Here is a 15483-nt window from a genome sequence, read left to right on the forward strand (position 1 = left end):
CAAATGTTTCTAATAATTGTGAAAAACAGATATCTGATTAATAAATCAGATTTTGTGGAAGGTGTGTTCAACACAACTTAAAAACACTTGTCATTCATCCTGAGATGATTATCATTATTTTCCATATACTGAGTTAAATTATTCATAGATCTCCTCCTGTAAATCCAATATCCAGTAGAGGGAGATGTACAGTGCAGTGCATGGCATCACAGTTAAGAGGTCTTCAAGTGAAAACACCCATGTGGGGGTGTGTGCTGGGAAATAAATGAACCTTTGTCACTGCACAGAGGAGTCAAAGCAATACTTGTTTTGCACATAGCATCTCAATCACTAACCTCTGCTGACAAAGACACCAAACTCACACTGTCTCCTTCAAAACGTCCATGATTTATTACTTGCCTTTTAGGTGTGATGTTCCAGCAGCACGGCTCAGTGCTGTTTGACAGCTGCCTCCAAATCTACGCACAAATATACAGTTTTTAAACCAACTGAATGACTATTTTGACAGAAAACTAAGACAATAATGTTCCTGTGAAGGTTTCAAGACCCAGTGGCTGATAATCTTCATAAAAATTACTTACTTTGGAATAATGGAGGAATAATGAAGATTTGAGTAACACCAGCAATCTGACTTCGTCAGCTCTTATTCCACACCTGGAAAAGTGCTACTAGCACTTTTCCTGTCCAAGAAATCCCTTATTGTCCTTTTAAATGCTTCGACCTAAAATTTCATCAGCTGTGGAACAGACGACAACACTCAAGTTATGTCTTTTATTTGATTTCACTTAATGGAGCCATTATTTGAATGTGTCCTGTCTTGCTTGTGCCTGGTTTTATGTCTTCCTGTTTACCGTTATTTATATACCTGCCTTGAAAGCACTCTGCTTGGATGGTAAGTGCAATATAAATAACGTTTACTTGTATTGTATTACACTCATTCATTTTCTATGTAATGATCCATTTTCCACACAGGCAGCAGGCGGTTTGAGGGGGCTTCCATCCTCTTGTTAACCAAATGACCAAAATGCTTCCCCCATTTTGAAACATCTGGAGGTGATTTGAAATGCGATTTCAATTGGATTTCTACAGATGTGCCTCAGTCCGGACGCTCTGGCTGCTCAAATCAGAGTTTCAATGTGTCTTTTGCATCACTTGCAACATGACACACAACATCATCAGCAAATCCAGAATTAATGCTGCTACTAGCAGAGCAGTATGGAGGACGACACAGAGAACAGCAGTAGTGGACACACTGAAACAATTTGTCTGCTAACACTTTGGGAGGAGGCTTCTGTAGAGGCAAAGCTGGAAAGTTCCATCACCAGCATACATAGATTTTAATCGCTGTGTCGTTACAACAGCAACCGATGCAGATAGGTTAGTGATGTCTGAACACACAAATCCAATCTGATCACTCGCAAAGAACAGTGTGGACAGTCTGTCTCAAAGATCTGATTTGAGAAACTAATCCGATTTGGCTGCAGTCTGCAGTCTCTTTTACTACAGATGTTTGGTGTGAAGTGTCCTTTGGGAGGTGCACATGGGTGTGTGTTGGTTGGTGGTGAGGGAGCAGGGTGGTGTTCCCATTTGGCCATCCCCCATTAAAAATGAACAAATCATCGACTGCTCACAGAGATGTTTGAAGCCTAACCTAATAGTCCAGCCTGAACATGATGAAACAGAAATGAGTCACCGTATATCCCATATTCTACTCTGACATTTGACAAAATGTAATATGATGGCAAATAAATGATGTAATGATGATTCAAACGTTGAAATTAAGGTGAAGTCTGACTTCAGAAGTGCAATCTTTTATTGCTCTTGTTGTCTATTACCAGTGATCCAACAGAGAAGTTCAATGCAGCAGATTGGTGAGTGGATCTATGCTCATCCTCAACTACAGACATGATTTTCAGAGATGTTGAGGAATCAAGACACACTCACAGGAGGACAGTAAACCTGGGATCCTCTAATGTCCATGTAAACGGGGATATGAATAACAATGTTTGTTATGTTCCAATGTTATGTCCTGGTTTTGATTAAAACCAGGATAAGACTCGAACCATGATACTATTCACGTGAGCATACTCAGTCTTTCAGACAGTTAAGTTTTAATTGCCAGGTTTACTTACAGGGAGATCTGTTGTTGATTCATCATCACTGGCATATTTAAAACTACTTAGCTGAGTTGATTCAGTCTTTGGGTGCTTTCAAACTGACATTAAGTCTGAGTCAGCTCAGGAATGGCTTGCCAAAAATCCAGATGATATTGAGGCTTTTTTTAAACCTGGGTGTGGATCGCAGACTGGGGTGAGGAAACATGGAATCCAACTGAGGTTTGGACTCAGGATTTAGGACAAAGCTGCTGTGTGAAAAGGGCTTTAGAGAAGCAAACAGTAAGACACAGCGGAATTCAGGTTTTACTTGTTAAAACATATTTATGCACACAAATTTGCCTTCAACCAACTCTTGACTGCCTCAAAGAATATTATTGACAGAACAAGATTTTACTGGGCTAATCATATTTCACTGAGATTGAAGTGACTGGCCTGTAGGTTACTCCAGTCCACCACTTTGGTCAGACTGAAATATCACAGGAAGTACTGCATCCAATGTGTGTTCCCTGGAAAGACTGTATGAAACAAGGATCACAGTGTCCCACATAATGTGACCCACATGATTCACTGTGAAGCTCAGTGACAGTGGCTCCAGCCATCGCCATCTTGGCAGCGCGGGTGTGGTTGGAGCTTGGGCTGGTCTTGTGAAGCCTGGCTGCTGAATGTAGTGACTAACCGTCATTAGAAGTTGCCATGCCCATGATTATGTGCAACTTCAAGCCTCAATCTAATTTAAATATTAATATAGTCTACCTAAAATTTCACCCACTGTACAGTTGTCATGAATGGGGAAATTTGACATTTTAATGTGGGGGTCTATGGAGATTGACTCACTTTTGGAGCCAGCCTCAAGTGGCCATTCAAGGAACTGCAGTTCTGGGCACTTGCAAGTTGGCTTCATTTTTCGGACCCGGACGCTGCTGCTTGGTCCTGAAGATGAATCCCACTAATTTTGGTGATCTCCTGACATTTCCTAAATTATCACCACAAGGTTAATATTTGTGGTTTTGAGTGAAACATTTCAACAACAACTGGATGGTTTGCCATAGAATGTGGTACAGACATTAATGTTGTCCTCATGGTGAATCACACTTTGGTAATACTCTGACATTTCATCTAGCATCATCATCACGTCCAAATTTCATTTTGTTCAGTACTGTTGTTTCTGACCAAATCCCTGCAAAGCTAATGCCATTACAATGAACCTAAACTGTAGTTTGTGTTTAATGCTAACTAGCAAATGTTAGTATGCAAACATAAATTTAAGACGGACCATTAGATAACCATTATACCATCAGCATTTTAACATTGTCATTGTGAGCTTGTTAGCATGCTGGCTTTAGCATTTAGCTCAAAGCACTGCTGTGTCTCATGGCTGCAGAGAAAATAGTCTTGCTAATTGTAAAAAAAAAAAAAAAGTCTCTTATTGAAGCATTCTGCTCTTGTATAAACATACTGATCTAAATTCATTAAGGTTTACTTTGGACCAAAACACTGAGGGTGTGTAGACATAATTCATTTCTCATGATTAACTGGATGTTTTCCACACCCTAGAATAGTTTGTGTGACTGTTTCACGAAATGCATGATTAGACTCAGCTCTCTTCAGACCTGGATTGTATTGAAACAAGAAATAACTGCAACAAGGTTAAAAAAAAAAAAAAACAAAACACTACAACAAGCTAATTAAAGCAGTTTTTTTATAATAATTCAAACATGGAATACCTATTCAAACAGGCATTTTTAATGCAGCTATGAACTTAACTGAAATATTACATGTCTTTGGGAAAAATACAAGAGGTTGCTTTCCAATAAATCTCCTCAGGTCAATGCAGTCTTGTTTAACTAAGATACAGACAACACACTGACACTGTAATTTCTCTCTGAAATTCAAAAAAGTAAAAAAACAAAACAAAACAAAACAAAAAAAACTGCAGCCCTTACTCTGCATTTCTTTGAATATTACAATAATCATCCATAAGCACTGAATACAAATGCAGTTTCTATCAACCAGCAGATGGCATGGTTCTATAAATACACAATAACATGTACTGTAAGTCAGTAAAGGACAAAGTCCATTGCCAGGCTGACTTTCAGAAACAGAAAACATAAAATTAAGACATGATGGGCCCCTATTAGAGGGCAATAGCTGAAGAAAGATTAGTGTGAAACTGATTATTTTTCAATTAACATTTGCAACAAAATACACAAAAAAATGAATATAAACCCTAATACAATAATCCATTTTAAATGTACATAATGAGATACAGGTCTCTTTCATTGCACAGTCCAAGGGTGTTATCTTTCAGCAAGTCCATAGGAAACAACATCCTTGATAAGTCCACCTTAACACATCTTCCAACTATTATTCTTCCACCCTATTGCAACAAAACAATAGTGAGACATGTATATTTCATTCTTACACATTCAGGCAAACACTCGGCTACATTAACATTCAGCTGCCACACTGTTCTGTCTTAAGGGCTGCACAATGACCTCACTGTGATCGAGAGTTTATCTATTACATTAGAACAGTCTCCACATCCAAACAAGCACTGTGATGCAACAGATAAATATGATCTAGGACTTAATATAAAAGACCACCATCAGTTTAAGTTGTAAAATGTGTCCTTGCTGCAGGCCAGCAGACGGCATGGTTTCTGTGGGATAGCCTGAGAGACTACAAAAAAACCTGACAGCGCTGGTCATAATTGTGCAGCCCTGCACTAGCAGCTAAATCCTCAATCCTTAATTATGTTACAATATAAATGTGAGCTGAATTCACATACAGAAAATATGTATTAAGTGTGTTTGTCAACTGACCATAACTGCTAATGTTAACATCTTTTAACGGCATCAGTAAGCATTAACACACTTTGTCAAAAAGACCTGTCAACTGATTTGAGAGTTTCTGCAGGGTGATCCTTTTGTTTGTAGCTATTAGTACAATTAGGGCTAAAATATATTAAACAAATGCTAAGCAGAATGTGTCTTTCCTGGGTAAACTACAGACTAGAGTCTATTGTTGTCCAGTCAGGCAGGTTTGGTGCTTGCCAGAATGAGTTTCGTGTGTCAGCTGTCAATCATCCAAGAGTGTTGTAATAGAAAATAACTCCTTCAAAAGCAAGTTAACTATCATGGGTGACTCATGGAACTGAGATTTACTGACCACTGCCAAAATGTACCGTCACCTGGCTGCAAAATCTGTTAATTTCAGGCCCTCATGGCATTGCAGCTCATCTTGCTAATCCTGGGTCCTTCATTAGAGTGAAAGTGCATCAGTGGGAAAAATGTATAGATATATGATGTCCATAATTAAAATGTCTCTCTCGCATTTGTTTTGCAGTATAACACCTTGATATTTACAATTATAGGAACATGGGTCAGGCAATGTAGAAATATAGCCACTGTACATTACACCAAAAATATGTTCAAACATCACTCTGGTATATACACAGTATATACAGACTACGATGATTATTATGGCTAAAGTAAATCATTACATCACAAACAGAAGTCCATCATCCTCTATCAAATCAGAGGGCAGAGAAACAGACAAATCTATGTTTCTAAATGAGATTCAGAGACTGAGAAACACATCCGAGGCTATCAAATAGACACATGATGATAAGAGGCAGGAGCGGATTACTCCTAGAGACCAAAACCAAACAAAAATCAACATGTAATTCCTATGTGCTCTGTGATTAACCACCCTATCTGTGAGATGCTTCATACGTGACTGTCCCTTCATCATGAAATGTTTCTTATTCCTGTACGGTCACCATGTGTCATCAACTGGGTTGTAAACAACAAAAACTAGTTACTGGTGGGAATTGTGGCGATCTTAACTCACTATCAACAAAACATATTAGCTTATAATGGTGATCATCCCCATTTTCTAAACTTCCACACAGCCTGACCTCATTTTGCTTTCAGCATGGTGATGACTTTTGAAAACATCTGTAACTGTGTCGAGTTACATTACTGAAATAAAACTGCAACTGTGAAATTTCTGATTTCTATTCAAAGGACTTGTACTTCTGCTGACTCATAATATGGCAAAATGCTCATATATCTGCCTGAAAATAATGCCATAAAGACTGACGCTGACATAAAATGACCCCCACAATTTCCCATTCAATCCCAATAATTCCCAGACATTCCTGTTAATTCCCATGGAAAAGTGTCACCCCTGAAAACTCGCAGGGCAAAAATCTAACCAATCTGCAGGTGTCAGAACAAGGTGCAACATGTTATGAGATACAACAAACAAATACATTTAGATATAAATATCCATATAAATATAAAAAATATACACATGGAACAGCATGACAGGGTTGGAATCAATTTTACACATTTCATCACATCGAAACTCAAAGTGAAGTAATTTCTTCACGTATTCAGGGAGAAAAACACTTACACGTACTTACGGCGCCTGGCACAGGGCCTTGATGAGGGGTGTCTCGAAAAAACATAGTTCTTCAAGTGACACACATGCATGCACACACACACACACACACACACACACAAACAAAAACCCGGGACACAACCGAAATCTTCTTGCCAAGCTCTACCAGGTAGGCATCATGTCTGGGAACCAGACACGACCCAAATGCTTTGACACTTCCCAGTGGATATCATCCAGCCCATACCGGTGATCCGGAACCAGTACCTCCTCCATGATGGATAGCTGCTTCAGCCTGTCTCCACACATCTTGACAAACTCCACGAAGGCGCTGCAGGACACTTCGCACTCTCCCAAGCCGATGGCAGACAGCTGTGTGCAGCGTTGGGCGATGCGGATCAGCTCTGCGTCCAGCGGCCGCAGCCCATTGGCGCACACTACCAGCTCGACCAGACGCGGGCAGGTGAGCCCGACACGGCCCAGCACATCTTTACTGACAGAGCGGCCGAAGTACAGATGCGTAACAGGGATTTCATCACGAAAGAAAGGGCCAAACTCGTCCTCATAGAGGAAGAAGTACATGACCAGATTAAATTTGGGAGAGTGGCGCACCATGGCGTCCCAGCTGCTCTTCTTGATGGTGTGGAACTGTTGGCCAGGATTGTCGCTAATCACGTCGATGCGAAGGTGTTCAAGGTGAACGTGCTTCTCAGAGGAGAGGGCGATGAGAAGATCATCACTCAGCAAATGGTAGTTGAGGGCCAGTTCTCTCAATCCGTGGCACTGATCAGCCACACACAGGATGCCTGGGACGGAGAGACAAGTTAAGGGAGACTATAAAGCAATGCAGCCTGTTACTGTAAGATTTAGGAAGTGATTTACTGAAATGACGTATCATTATATCTCAAACAAAAACACAATCCCCTCACATCTACATGTATATCTTCAAGAGCCACTTCTGCCCAATTAACTTCTTCACTGCTAATACATGTGCTTTTGTATTCCTTTTACTTCCACTGTTCCCTCTCAAAGTCCAGCTGCTAAAAACATCACAAGAGCAACCAAAGTTCCAAAGATGAACAAAAGGTTTGCACTTACGTAACAGTGGTTTGTCAGTAACTGTTAATCATTAAGACCCCTGATCTATCACTAATTCTATTGGTCTGTACCTGCAGGTGAAACATGAGGACAGCTGCTCATTTTCAGCAGTTTGAGGGTGTCGCTGTTGTTGGCCACCAGGACTTTGAGGGAGGGGTCGTCCACTGGTGTGTCGTCAATCTTCAGTGAGGACAGGGATTTGGAGTTGACAAAAACCACCGTCAGAGCTGAGATGAAGTGAGACTGTTGAAAAGATCAAAACAGAGAAACATTTAGTCATCCATATTCTCTAGTAAACACGGTAGCCCCACATGCAAGTTTATTTACCAAGACATCACACAATTTGACATGCAGATGTTGCTAGCAACTGCAATCTAGCTCTATTGTATATCTGCATTTGCATTATATTTGTATTGGATTTCAAACTCAGAAAACCTTTTTGCCATTTTAGATTGTTTCACTGTTTATTTTGCTGTTTAGCTTGTTTGGTATTAGTACGTTCTGTGGGTGATGTGGGTGGTAGCATCTATTGCTTTAAAATGGTGAACTGTAACATCCCTATACTATGTTAGAGTTCAGTGCACTGTAACCATGACAGTAAAGCACATTTTGTAATACTACAATTGTAACTGCAAACACTTGTGGTAATAGAGCATCTAAGCCAGGGGTGGGCAACCTGTTCCACAAAGAGCCAGTGTGACTGCAGGTTTTTGTTCCAACCAAGCAAGAGCTCACAGTTTGACCAATCAGCTGTCTGAAAAGTGAGATCAGTTGATTGAATGAGTCAAGTCTGGTGTGCTGCTGCTTGGTTGGAAAGAAGACCTGCAGCCACAGCGGCCCTTTGTGGACCAGGTTGCCCACCCCTGATCTAAGCTTACCTGCTGACACACAGAAATAAAGATTTGACTGAAGGTTTACCTTGGGCAGCTCCATGAAGCTGGGCCTGGCCGTGGAGATGAGCCCCAGTGTTTTCAAAGAACAATTGACGAGCTGGGAGAGGATATCACAGGCTGCCTCTGCAGACTCTCTGCTGCTGTCCACCTGAGCAGCACAAGAAAGAGAAACTGACCCAGTGACACTTGAACAGAACATAAGAATACACACTTCTCCTTGTCATGTTAACCGAGCTACAAACTCAGTTCGTACCTTGAAGCTGACATACTGCAGGTGGTTGGAGTGCCTCTTGATTATCTGTTTGATGAGGTCTGGGTGTGTGGCCTTCAGATAGGAGCTGGCTGGCTGGTTCAACTCAAACTCAAAACACCGCCACAGCTCTGGCATGTGAAAAGCCTGGTTCCAGCCCCGGCACACCTGTAGTGACACCAATAACATCAAAATCTAATTACAGTGATATGTTTCTCTCGGAAATACTCCTTGTTTGGTTAACCATTACTAAACTGGAGACAACAAACTGAATACATTGAGGACTCACTGCTTAGTAAATGTTTTACAATCAGTCTTATTTCCAATAAGCACCAGTATCCACAAGAGAGCTAGTGGCCATGAAAAGCTTTTTAATTCCCTTGACAAGCTGACTAAATGTGACTCACAGGAGAGAACAGAAATCACCCATTTATCCTCAGGCAAGAGGCCTTCCCCCCTGCACAAATGACAAGAATACAAGACTTGTTGGAACAGAAAAAAACAGGTATGAGTGTATGCATGTGTGTTTATCCCTCCCCGGTTCATTGTTGAGAACCCAAATGACTACAGACAAAAGCTATTTTGCAACAACAGTGAGAAACCGCATGCACTCAAAACCCATTTGGTCTGCATTTAGCATGTAGTAAGTAATACACAGCAGGGATAGCTAAGTAGCCAGCCGGCCAATCCTACTCACAGAGCCGCCCTCCCTTTTACCCCACAGTAACACAGAGCGCTGCAGCCAACACAGCAGACAACTTCAGTAACAATGGCAGAGGAAAGTCAGGCCCAAACTGACAGATATTTTTAATTTTCAGGCTGCGGTTATTCTGTCATTACATTTAAGTTTTTGACATTTATACTTAAAATTATGCAGCTATTGCCAAGGGGGAAATGTTCACAATATGACTGAGTCAGCATGGGCATTAACATGAACAAAAACACCATCAGTCAGCAAGTTTTACGAAAAGGTACCCAAGATTGATTGAAGCATGAATAACAAGAACATTACACTTCCAAAGCAACAGAAATACTAGAGCTAGCTCCAACTCACATCAAACTAACATTAGTAGTGAAGCAAAATGACAAAACAGCAGAGACTCTGGTTCCTTCCAATCATCAGATAGCCGTTAACCATTTCTCAGTTACGTGTTCAGGTTCTTACAGAAAATAGTGACAAACCACAATTAGAAATTGTCTTTTTTTAAGAGCGTAAGGAGATGGTCTTAAAATACAGAATACTGGCTATTTGCCAACAGCAGTGGTATTGTTTACTTCTGGTTTCCAAAACCAGAAACTGGCTAAGCCTGGCCTCACATACTGCAAAATAAACTCATCTGAAAAGTTTAATACTGCATATTACCATAAAAAGCAGTATGTTGTACATACTGCATACTGTGCTCATCTGCGGTATGTAGTAGGTGGTTCCAAATACTGGAACTGTCATTTGAATTTACAGCCTACCTCATTATTTCATGCAGACAATGACAAATACTTCAGTCTTAAATAAGATCAGTGAAAACAAAATGATGTATGACAGTCCTACATCAAAGCTAGGAGCCACCCTATCCAACAGGTATGATTAGTGAGTTTTCACAAGCCACAACCTGACCATCTAGAATGAGTAAAATTTGCAGGTTAGCCAAAACATGTACTGCGTCCTGTGGTGTCTTATGGCTCATGATTACACGGGTACCTGAGAAGCATAAGCCCTATCCAGTAGAGGCAGGTACTGGAAGATGTGGAGCAGGACCTCCTGTGGCAAACACTCCCACTGGGCTTCCTCCTCCTCCTCCAAGTCTTTCTCCCTCCTCTGCTTGCGGGATCGTTTAAGAGTCTCCTGAGACCCACTGCTGGTGCCACCTCCGTCCTCCTGCTCACTCCCTTGGAGACCTCGTTTCATCCTGGATAAACACAGGAGGAGTTAACAAAATCCAGACGGTTGGGCCGAGTTAACTTTATGGAGAAAGGAAGTCTTGATTAACGGTATTAATTATGCAGGGCCTCTTCATCACCAGACCTGACATGCTTGGCATACTAAATGCTATCCCATTTATCCTTTTCATAGCACGCTTGCAGTTGATGCATGCTGATATACTGAACACATATATCTGTGAAAATAATACATGGTTGTAGAGATGCAACTATTTCCATATAAGTTAATCTATTCATTATTTCTTGATTCATTTCTTAGCTCATGAAACATTTCAAATAATAAAAGAAATACAATTCACAGTAAGAAAAAAAAAAAAAAGCAACAAATCCTCACATTTGTGTTGCTGTAACCAAGAAATGTGAAATGTTTCACACTTTCACTCCTTAATTTAGTTAAGCCTAATTCGTCTGTTATTCTACTTTGTTGTGTATGGGATATACTCCTGACAAGAAAGACAATGAAAATGAGAAATGAGCGTTTGGACAAATGTCAGCCAACAAACATAACATTAGACCAACAGAATACTGAAAGCATCTGCAGACGAGGGTTGGGCTATAAAACAATATATGACGAGATTCTGCCACATGTACGTCTGGTTGGCCATTGTCATTGAAATTACTTAATCACAAGCACACATTCCTGTCGAAGTTATTTAATTCATTCACTGTTTCTCTAGTGACTTTCCAGATTTTTTGCAGCACAATGCACATCAGTACCAATGTTACATGCACAATGACAGATATTATTCATACCACCACCTCCTTCAACCAACTTCTCAAAAGCAACATCAATACTAATAATTCTTTATGTCTAATAATGAGCCGTGTTGTAAATTTCACAACTTCCTGATCTTTTACTATATCAGTATTAGTTTTACTGATGTGACGTTGAAAAGTACAATACATGTTAATTTGAGAATGCCAGCAAAAAATGAGAGTTCCTGGTACATTTACCATAATAATGCAAGGAAAATTATACTTAACTGTAATGTACTTCAGAAGATGGTCCTCTGATTATTGTGCTGTTAATTCTTTATGTATCGTCCAGACCTACCTAACACACTTGTGACTGACTACTGACTAACAGAAAAGCAAAAGTCAACTCTTTCCTGTCATACGTGTCTGTGAGCAGGTGTGTTTCAGAGTGTTTCCACTGGCTCTGCAGACTGAGAATGAAAACATTGTGTGGGAGGACACGCCTCCCTCAGCCTCGACCCACACCACTGTCTGATTCAGCCCAAATAAAGTTCATACGCTAAAAGTTAGCTTCTGCCCGCACAAAATACATTTGGTTTCACAAACCACTACTACTTTTGTTATTACATGTACACAAATAGCACGATGTGGGCAACGTTTAACGACAACATGGCATCACACACGCCAGGCCAACCAAGACACGAATTAGCTTAGCCGAATAGGGGCGTTGCATCTTGCTAGCTACTTAGCACACAAGTTGTAGCTAATATAAAGTTACAGTTGAAAAATTGCTAAATTGAACACATAGTCTAGATTCTCAGCAGTTATCGACACCGTGCTCCTCTTACCTGGCTTCCACCTCCGTCGGTTGTTTATCGGAAAAGGCGAACAGTCAACGTCAACCGGGACCGACACAAGAAAACTGCGTTCGAGCTGGCAGACCGATCAAACACATTGGACCATAGGACAACACGGTGTGTGCGGGGGTTAGCAAACACCGACTAGAAGCCTATGAAGCAAGTTTTTCAAAGTGTTTTCGTTTTCCCAGCGCCTGACCTAGTTTCGCTCCACAACTCAGCTCCCGCTGTTTGCTGACAGTTAAAGATGGCGTTTGTGTTTGTGCGTCGAGCACAGTCAGGAGGTTGGTCGGGCCTGTAGTTACAGTGAACTGTCGATAGAGGGAGTCGTTTCACTCAGCTGGAGGTGTCCCCAAGAGCATTTGATATACGTAAACATCTTAGGTTCCAACATGTTCCAAAGGGGCAGTCACATTAAACAAACATGCACGCCGAACAAAAACGGTTAGGTAAAGGTTAATTATATTCTTCTTCTTCTTCTTCTTCTTCTTCTTCTTATTATTATTATTATTATTATTATTATTATTATTATTATTATATTATATTATATTATATTATATTATATTATATTATATTATATACAGATTAAGATTATACAGATCACACCTCAAAATGTATTTTACTACAAGAAATACAGTCTCATAAAAGGACAGCATGGCAGAGTCTAATTTCAGATTAACACATTTAGTTACAGTATGATGACTGAAGAAAGCCAGCCAGAGAAAACAAATAGGAGGTGCGGAAAAACTGCGAGAGAAAAAGAAGTTGGCTCTTCAAGCCAGCGCTGTAAAATGCACCAAAAATTCTGCTATGTTTGCCATGGCAGGGCCTTCATCAGCTCCCATGGCCAATGACAGTGGTGGGGATGGTGGTGGCGACATTGCTCAGCGACATGCAGTAAATCCTGCAGTAAGATGGACTGCTTTCAGAACACTTGTAATGAGGAAAGCAGCTCACCCCCTTGGTAAATCTGACAATGATAAAACGTCAATAACATATTTTTGGCTAATGTTCTATGGCCAGGTTAGTTTGTATTCTAGTTAGTTTTTAATACCTGGATACGCAGGTATTTTTAAGACATTGTGTGTGTAGCCCTCACCTTCATTCATGTGTCATCACCCCTCTTAATTTTTCAGTTTCTACAAGATTTGCCAATAATTAAATCTCTCTCTTTTTTTCTCTCTCAAACATACATACACAGAGTTCAAAGTTCATTCAGGAGTTCAGCTACATTCATCCTTTTGGACTGGGCCAGTTCACAATTTATTGAGTACTACTCTTGGAAGAGTTAGCATCTGATCCATCATTTCTCATCTCTATTCTTTCTTTTTTTCTTCCTCGCTGAAACACATAGGTACACCCAATAGGATGAATTCTGCTTAAAGATCCATTACTGTGATGCAGTGGTGGAGTGTACTTTTTTGTAGTGGAAGTATTTAATGTGTCCACTCTCACTGATTCCCGTTAACTCATTGCATGGCTTAAGGTACGTGGTTTTAAAGAGTTGCACAGTTGGTATACACATTCAAGAGACCGAAAAGACCAAAAAGGTGTGCGTTCAAATGTAGTGGGCCAGTCTGGTCCAAAATGCCAGGGCCGATTTCTTGTCCCAGTCCGGCCCTGAGTACAGTTGTTGCTCAGCTGCTACTCACTCCTGCCAGTGCTGCTAGCAATTAGCTAGCCGGCAGGTGGCGTTCATCCGGAGGGGGGGACCCCTTTGTCCTTCCTTGAAAAGTGGCCTCCGCACAAATTTCACGACCTGTTATGTCCCAGACTAGGAGAACCAGGACACAACACAAAAGGGCTTCCCTCTTTCTCCCAGCTCCCAAGAAAGGCCAGTCACAACTTTCTGCAGTCTAACAAGGTTTTTTATTTATTTCATCAAGTAGCAATGGCGTCGGGGAGGGCATGGCCAAAATAACAAACAAAAGACTTCCATTTTGTCGACTCTTACCTGTCCAAAGTAAAATAAAATAAATTACAAAACTCTAATCCTCCCTAACCCAAAACAGGAGAAAACAAGTAAACTTAAACGGCTTCCCTCCCCTACAGCTACTCACCTCGTTAGGATAAAGTTAATATTATTAATAGTATTTACAATAATCACAATACCCGGTAACGAACACACACAACTCAGCCACCGGCCACAGCGGCAGCAACACCCTTTGACACAGCCCTCTCTTGGAAGCGGAAGGAGAAGCAGGAGAGAGAGACGGTCCACCGACCTCCCCCTTAAATAGCAGCACCGGCCAATCACGCCTCCCCACCTGTAATAAGGGCAGAGAGAGAGCAGAGCACACACACACACACACACACACACACACACACACACACACACACACACACACATACACCCTCTTGTGCCCAGGATGACACACAGCATCCAGGATATACTAAACAAATGCACTAAATCATAACAATCATAACAGACCTCAGTGGGAGCTTCATTGCAGCTGCACCAACAGTACCTCTGCCTGTAACGGTCCCTGTCTGTGGTTCTTGTTGAGATGTGAAGCATGTGACAAGTTAGCAAGCTCCAAGTATTTACTCAAGTACTGTACTTAGCTATAAATTTGAGGTACTTGTACCTCTGTCTCATGCTGCTTTATACTTCTCCACTCGTATTAAATGAGAAATATTGTATATTTTTAATTATGTTACTGTATTTACTTGACAGAGTTCCTACTTTAGATTAAGATTTCACATACCAAACATGAGTTAATGAAAAAAATCCCCTTATGTAACTTAAACTACACAATAGTAACTAATTATACTTCTGACACTTACATAATTATACTAAGGTGACATTTAATGCAGTGGTTTTGGTTGTAATGGCTTATTTTCATATTGCAGTGTTGCCACTTTTACCAAGGATGTTAGTACCTCCCCAACCTACAAGTTAGCCCTGCTTTGGAGTATCTCATCCAGCCATTTTCAAGTGGGTAAACTATAACCGCTAGTGAGCAATGACGCTTATCATTTTCAGCATTGCAAAAGAAAGGTCAGCTTAATGCTGTCTAAAGATAAAGAACAACAGTTTTAGAGTTTATATTTGCATGCACCCACTACCTCAGCACTACAAGGCTGCAGCCACTGCAGTTATGAGCTACAGTATGTCAAACATCGTGTTTTGTGTACTAAAATCCATTATTTTACTATGATCCACATTCAGAGCGATGTTAAACGGTATCCAATGAAGTACCAAAGCTTATTAAACAGCCCTCTTCAGCATT

The 15483-nt window shown here is 40.7% G+C and overlaps 1 protein-coding gene across 1 annotated transcript; it reads right to left on the reverse strand.

The window, feature by feature from the left end:
- Window positions 1-3804: 3804 nt before the first annotated feature.
- On the reverse strand, window positions 3805-12532 carry LOC139331203 (F-box/LRR-repeat protein 3-like). Its single transcript, XM_070962582.1, has 6 exons — window positions 12242-12532; window positions 10459-10666; window positions 8766-8930; window positions 8538-8660; window positions 7691-7862; window positions 3805-7327 (listed from the first exon to the last, which is right to left on the reverse strand). The coding sequence occupies exons 2-6, from the start codon at window positions 10663-10665 to the stop codon at window positions 6687-6689; spliced, it is 1308 nt and encodes a 435-aa protein (XP_070818683.1). The 5' UTR covers window position 10666; window positions 12242-12532; the 3' UTR covers window positions 3805-6686.
- Between the last annotated feature and the right edge of the window lie 2951 nt (window positions 12533-15483).

The sequence above is a fragment of the Chaetodon trifascialis genome, chromosome 1, assembly GCF_039877785.1.
Source record: "Chaetodon trifascialis isolate fChaTrf1 chromosome 1, fChaTrf1.hap1, whole genome shotgun sequence".
In the NCBI taxonomy this organism is placed as follows: domain Eukaryota; kingdom Metazoa; phylum Chordata; class Actinopteri; order Chaetodontiformes; family Chaetodontidae; genus Chaetodon; species Chaetodon trifascialis.

Excerpts from the sequence above, each read along its gene's own strand:
- LOC139331203 (XM_070962582.1), bottom strand. The coding sequence starts at position 10,665 with ATGAAACGAGGTCTCCAAGGGAGTGAGCAGGAGGACGGAGGTGGCACC. Across the intron at positions 8,931-10,458 it reads ATAGGGCTTATGCTTCTCAG|GTGTGCCGGGGCTGGAACCA; the intron begins GTACCCGTGTAA and ends GTGTCACTACAG. Across the intron at positions 8,661-8,765 it reads TGCAGTATGTCAGCTTCAAG|GTGGACAGCAGCAGAGAGTC; the intron begins GTACGAACTGAG and ends TGTGCTGCTCAG.